The sequence below is a fragment of the Syzygium oleosum genome, unplaced genomic scaffold (genome assembly GCF_021117445.2).
Source record: "Syzygium oleosum isolate NSW1041296 unplaced genomic scaffold, Sole_v2.1 Sole_v2.09, whole genome shotgun sequence".
Taxonomy (NCBI): Eukaryota; Viridiplantae; Streptophyta; class Magnoliopsida; order Myrtales; family Myrtaceae; genus Syzygium; species Syzygium oleosum.
The window spans coordinates 3,961,017-3,967,987 of record NW_026607493.1 but is presented as its reverse complement, the minus strand read 5'-3'; the positions used below and the strand labels follow the sequence as shown (position 1 = coordinate 3,967,987).

Here is a 6,971-nt window from a genome sequence, read left to right as displayed (position 1 = left end):
GTTGCCGGCCCTAGCTTCAAAATCCAGAAAAAAAAAAAGAGAAAAAGAAAAAAAAACATAAAAAAGTTCAAAAATTATTAAAATACTATATAAAAATGTCCACGTCAGCGCCACATGGTCGCCCGGCGTCCACATCAGCAATTTCCGGCCAAAATTAGCCAGATGGACTCAATTGGCAAGAAATGAAAAGATTTAGAACTCAATTGGTAAAGTTAAAAGGTTTAGAACTGAATTGGCAAAAATACAGTAGGTTGAGGATTTTTCGGACAATTTTCTCAGTTATCTATCTATCTCAAATTGCAATTTACCAAACAGTTATTGCATTTACATCATTTAACATTATCACCCCGATTGTTTCGATGTGATAACTAATTATTTTGATAATACATGAATCGAAACACATCCATCTATCTCAAATTTCAAGTTAATCAGTTTCGTTTGACATCAAATTGGGATTACTCTAGATAAATTTGCGTTGTATGCGACTTGTTGAAGAAATGACAACCCTACTTATAAGATTGAGTTGCATACAACTGCTATGCTCATCCAGAGAGGAGACGTCCGGTCTTCAAACTATAGTGGTACAACTACATTGTCATACAATATTATCGTTGCTCACACGATCAAGCTTCACTGCTTTCTATAGAACCAATCGTGTTGGTATTCTATTCAAGCTACCAAGTAAGATGGGAGAGAAAAGGATACTTCTCACCTCATGAGCATCCAACGGTAAGTAACAATTCTAATGCTTCAATCACAAAACTCGAGCGTCCGAGCAAAAGAAATTTTTGTACGGCGCTCCATATACCATTTCCACAAGGGATGTTACCACTTAAATTGAAACAAAAGCTTTGTTGCTCATTTTCCCGTCAGTTGCGCAATTTGGAAGTGCATATTCTCAACTCACTCCGTTTCTCGACTCTTTACATGCTTCTGTTCGTCATTGAATATCTAATTGCCATGCATACTTGAAAAGGCGTTATTGGATTCATCTTGAGAACATTGGAAAGTGAAATGATCCGATTCTAGGATCAGGTGTTTTAGGGAAAATGGACAATTGAGAGGACTTTTAGTGCATGTTATGTGCACTGCTTAATGGTCTATCTTCAGTCCAAACGGCTAATCTCTCTCTAGACCTAGCAAAGGAAGTCAAAAATGTTAATAAGGCAGACATGCCATCCCACCTACAAAGGCCCTTTTATTTGAAAGACCAGAATCAACTATAAAACAACTTTCAAATCCTCAAAATATGCAAGAAACAAGTCGGATATTCCCCTTTTGCAAAGCCGACCAAAGCAACAAAACCCTCCAATGAATCGAGAGTGTACAAAAAAGTCAAACGACAAAGTCCAATTGATAAGAGATCCTCATACATGTGTTTATTCAGTTCAGAGTTTGCAACTAGGACATGTTTCTGTCATGCGTGATGGCTGTGAGTACCATCTCCGCCCTCAGGCTTCTGTGCGGCTGCCCGAAGTTTCCGCTGCTCTTCCTTGTAAATTCTGTTTCTCCGTTGGAACTGCAATACAAACCAAGCAAAGAAAACCATATGTAAGGAAGTATCTAACCAATCATATCTTTTCCCTGAATTACTATCATTTGTCGATCCAAGACAGTCATAACATAGTTATGCACCCACACTTGAGTATATCAATCTTCCACAGGAGTAAAGTGTATGACAATGAAATGAAAATGGAGCCATAATAATCACGTTGGAGAATTGAGCTATTGGAAGCAGGGTTTCCAATTTCACGTGAAGGGGCATAGCTAAACAAAGATATTGGGTGACGGTAATTGCTGATTAATCCACTGTGAGGTGTGATCATCACTAAATCAAGCCATTGTCATATGAACACTAACAGAGATTGCATTTATGAAATCCCAAAATTTTGCACTGATGAAACCCCAAAATTTTGCACTCTTCCCTACAAAGGCTCTCAGAAATGTCACCAGCCAGCCCCTGGAATCCATAGCTATTAACTAGGTTTCATTCATTGACCACATCGTTGCAGGTGCATCTACCACCCTTTCTCAATTCTTTTTCTAATAGACTGATTCTAATCACGGGGATCATTGAAGTGCTCCTAAAAGAGGACTAACTCTAAAATTGGTACAAGTCAACAACCTTTGAGCTCCAACAGAAAAAATTTTGAAATAGCACCATGACCACGAAAGTTCATCCTGACCAAAAATCTAAGAATTTACTGGCTGAAAAAGGAGAAGGCACTGGTACTGCAAGATAATATGCCCTAAAAGACTTCATTGATAGGATCACTAAAATATTAGTAATTTGGAGTCTGTTAGAGGCAGCATCTAGTGATTAAAGTAGTCTTAAAATGTGGTAATTTGTATATTTAACTCCATAACTTGGTCTAGTGTGTGAATTGTGAAGCACTGTTCTTAAAACCAAAAGACTGGTTTAATTGGTTTCATACCATCTGTTGACAGCATGATATCAATAGCTAAATTTTGACTAAAATTAAAATCCCCCAAATTGCTGAAGAAGATTGGAAAAAACAAGTACTATACAGAATCTATACAGCAATTCTTCAACTTAATCGCACAAAAGCACGACAAGACTATTGCTTGCTTTATTTTATCAATCAGCAGATATATGATAAATTTGTCATCTAAACGAAATAAATTAATAAATTACGATGTTAACATGAATTTATCATCTGTTATTATTGCTTTTCTCCTACTTACACATCCCTTCTGAAGTTTCATTGGTAATTATGATTTTATATACTATATAACCAGTTCAAACCCCGGTAGTACCAGACCAAACAGGTAAAACTGATGCAGTCACCAATAGGTTTCGAACCACCATCAGGAAAAGAGCTGGTTTCAAAGCATCAGCATGATGCTACTCTTGTCCAAGGAGCCTCACAGCAATAAGCAAAATATATACTTTTCGTCATTTTACAAAGTCCCAACAGATACAATAACTCTTCAAAAAGATGCTTCCCAAACATCTCTTTCTTGTGTCAAACTGCTTCCCTGATAGTTCATTTTCTGGCAAACACATAAAAAGAGATGGAAAAAGGAGGAGTTCAAATAGGATGCACAATGAGGTGCAAATGGTGGGTTGATCTTCTATCCTTATGAATACACGTAGAAATTAAGCTGCAATCAGATTTCGTTCTTACTGCGTAATTAATTCTGCCTACCTCTGCTAGCTTTACTTTTGGAAGTAGGCTAAGCAGCTCAGAAGGAAACCATGAGTTTCAGCTAAAGTTACTGGAATGGGACATGGCTATATGGCTCATGAATTCTCAAGGCATCACCCAAAATACTGTAGTATTTGTGGTCGTCGCGACCATAAACTATCTAGCGCGACTAAAGGCAATTTACCAGTTAATTCTAAGTCCATAATCTAGAAATGAACCTGAGATCTTGTGTTGACGCCTTCATGGACTGTGAGCAAATTTTTACTACAGTCTATCCCGAGAACGTTCAATTAACAAAATAAAACCCAGAACAAACTCGACCGTGCATTTCACTTCAAACCAATGCAGCCGCTCTGCTGTTATAGTGCAGTTCATCGTAGCCTACATACAAGCAATAGCACCAACTCCACCTCAGGGCTTCCTTCACACATAAGAGGAATGCACTAATCATATCTACTTATAAGCTCTATTTCTGCTCATAAAACTGAAAGCAACAGTCAGAGGCAAACCGAATCAAGCCCCTTCAAATACGACACAGTCCCATTGACGATTGTAAAAATCCTCTCAAATAAATCGCACGGCATTGCCCCGACGATGCAACGCATCATCAATCAGGCTCACCTACTGATCTGCGGCATCGACCACAAACGCATAACTCAGACTCCCAGTCCAATTAAGCACACGGACCACTACCTGAGCATCATCGTCGAGGTGTCCTAATCCAATTGTCGAGACTAGGGTTTCATCACAAGCATCCCGCAAAGCTAATGGCTTCAATCTGCGAACCAATCAAGCAGAGAGAGAGAGAGAGAGAGAGAGAGAGAGAGAGAGAGACCTCCTTGGAGTGGTGGAGGCACTCGAGGTAGTCTTCGCGGAGGAGGGCGCAGTCCTTGGGCTCTCTGCAGCGGGACATGCACTCGCTGAAGTCGACCCAGAAATCGTAGCACCTCCCTTTGTTCCCCGTGATTCCCCAGCCCGACGCCATTGTCACCGAGCTCTCACCTCTGTCTCTCTCTCGCTCGCTCGCTCTCGATCTCGACGATGGTGATGGCGGTGCGCCAGTGGGGGGTTGCTCGACGGGTTCGACCGTGGTCAAAATGAGGAGAGAGGTGGATGCCGGAAAGGGATGATTCGATGGCGACGAACGACCGCGATGATTTCGTACTTGTAAGGTCTACCTCGGTTATGCTGTGGCTGTTCGTACCTTATCCTGCCCCGTTTTGGAAAATGACACAAATGGAACATGAATTTTAATTTAATATGCAATGTGATCCCTTAATTTAAATATTTGTACAATATCGTCCCTGAAATTTTTAACTGGGTCCATGAATTAATGTTATCCCCGAACTAGAATTAATAAAATAACAACATCAAACATTTTATGTAATTCAGGAACTACGTTGAACATGTACCAAAAACTTAAGAACCGCATTAAACAAATTAAAAGTTCAAAAATCATATTATATATTGGACTAAGTTCATGAATCATTTGTGTCATTACCCCATTCATTTTCTTCTCCCGTTGTCCTTTAGTTCGTTATGGCTAATATCGTGATAATTGTCAAATATGCTTCATAAAAAACTTATCTCTTTTCTAAAATAGGATTAATATCATTAGTGGCCCTATATTTTTCCCTATAAATTCAAAATCTTCACATTTCCCTCTTTCCCAAAAACGGCCTTCTACTTTCTAAAAACATATCAGTGTTAGCTCTGCTATTACATTTTTTGTTTGCCAAATTTCTAAGATAAGCTGTTGAATTGTTGACATGAATGCTACGATACACATGTCGTGTGTATTATGTAGGGATAATGACCCAAACAGTCCTTGAACTAGAATGACTATATTGAACATTTTCAAATAGTTCATGGACTAAATTGAACATGTACTAAAAGTCCAGGGACCACGTTGAATAGATTAAAAGTTCAGAGACCAAATTGAACATTAGGCTAAAGTTCAGGAATTACATTGAACAAATTAAAAGCCGAAAGATCAAATTGCACATTAGACCAAAGTTCATTGACTATTTAGGTGATTTTCCCTATTATGTAACACTAAATAAGTGCCACATCATGCAACTAAAAAATTTAAAACAAAAACAAAATCGAGAGATCACGTCTACCATGTCCATGAGCTCTAATTCTAAGCTCGCGCAACCATAACCATTCAAGCTTAAGCTCGCAGCCGCCTCAGTCAAATCTTGAGCTCTTGGGCATGACCACTTGAGCTCGCGGCCATAGTGGCTCGATTTGAGCTAGTAGACCATGGTCGCACAACCTTCATGCTACAATGATCATGGCTGCTTGAATTTTGAGCCCATGGGTCATGGCCTAGATCTAAAGTTCGCCACAGTTACGATGGCTTCAATTTTGTACTTTTTGCAGCTATGGTAGAGCTCACGGATGGCTGAAAAAGCTTCAAGCTCGCTACGGCTATGATAGCGAAATTGATGGTTGCGAGTGTATGTAAATCATAATTTTTGTGTTGTTATGAGGGTTAGATTTTGTGGATTTTAAATTTGGTAGATTTTGTAGAAGAAGAAATGACAAATCAATAAAGCTGTGAGTTTGGTCGTCCGGATTTAAATTAAAATACTATATGATGAGATGGAATTAGAAATCATCCAAACATCCTCCTAATTGTATATAAAATTAAAAATCTTTGAAAATCTTATTTGCCCAGTGCAATTTCCCGTTATATCCAGATCTCGTGTTTGAGCTCTCTCATTAGCATCTTAAACCCGCTCTCTTTAGCTTCCTCCAGCTCATCTCCTTCACCACCAATTTCGCCATATCCACCGCCATCTCTAACTTTAAATCGTAGTCCTCGCTCAGCTTCACCGTATCAAAGGCGATTCGGGCACCGTCTAAGATGAGCTTCGGGAGAGGTAATAACCGCAGCAATCTGGTAGATGCGGCAGCAATGGTTGATGTAGAGATGAAGGTTGGTGACGGGGTGGTGGACGCTGCACGCGAAGCTCAGGTGCCACATGACGTCAAAGTGACAATTTGGGGTAGCGAGGAACGGAGAGAAGGTGGATGGAGATCCGTCGGTGGATGGCACTGGGACACTGAGTAAGGAGGGCAGACACGCCTCTATTATGGATGATGATCTCAAAGGATTCGTTGCACTCATGGAGGGATTCGAATTCTTTGACTGTAATGGCCATGTGACGTATAACTTCTCCTTTTCACCTTCAATCTTTTGAGCACAATCGGCTGGATGGTGATGATAATCGAGGTAATTGCGCGATATGATCAACTATGATAAATGTGGCTCTTGCCGTGTGGGCGGCGAAGCCGGTGGGTTTATCCCACCTCCTATCTTAGGTATCTTATCCGATTTAGAACGTCCAAACATCAAATAAGATATTTTGTTATACTATTTGGACTCGGTTACGAACTACTATACGCAACCCAAGAGGGGAGAGATATGACATGAAAAAGAGAAAAGTCAACCTTTGAGAAGGAAAAGTTTATAAGCGCATTTGTAATTTTATGTTTGAAAAAAATTGTTTTTCCCGAAATTCACTTTTAAGGAAAGTGATTGATTTTCCCCAGTTTGGTTGGAAGCATAAAAGCGAGAGGAAAATAGTCTTCCGTTATTTGAATTAAAACAGAATAAATAACAAAAGATCAACAAATTTCAAATAAAATACCTTGATAAAGCAAGTACGGAAACTATAAATTATAGTAATTATAAACAAAAATATACGTAAAAGTACTCAATTTCTTCATTCTTTTCCCCTTAATTCAAATCAGTATCGAGAAGAAGTGAAGAGGTAAGTACAAAATACTTTG

The 6,971-nt window shown here is 39.2% G+C and overlaps 1 protein-coding gene across 1 annotated transcript; it reads right to left on the bottom strand.

The window, feature by feature from the left end:
* Nucleotides 1-1,175: 1,175 nt before the first annotated feature.
* LOC115673555 (NADH dehydrogenase [ubiquinone] iron-sulfur protein 5-B) lies at nt 1,176-4,259 on the bottom strand. The gene is made up of 2 exons (XM_030595768.2): nt 4,006-4,259; nt 1,176-1,519 (listed from the first exon to the last, which is right to left on the bottom strand). Exons 1-2 carry the CDS (start codon nt 4,153-4,155, stop codon nt 1,418-1,420), a joined length of 252 nt encoding a protein of 83 aa, XP_030451628.1. The 5' UTR covers nt 4,156-4,259; the 3' UTR covers nt 1,176-1,417.
* Nucleotides 4,260-6,971: the final 2,712 nt, after the last annotated feature.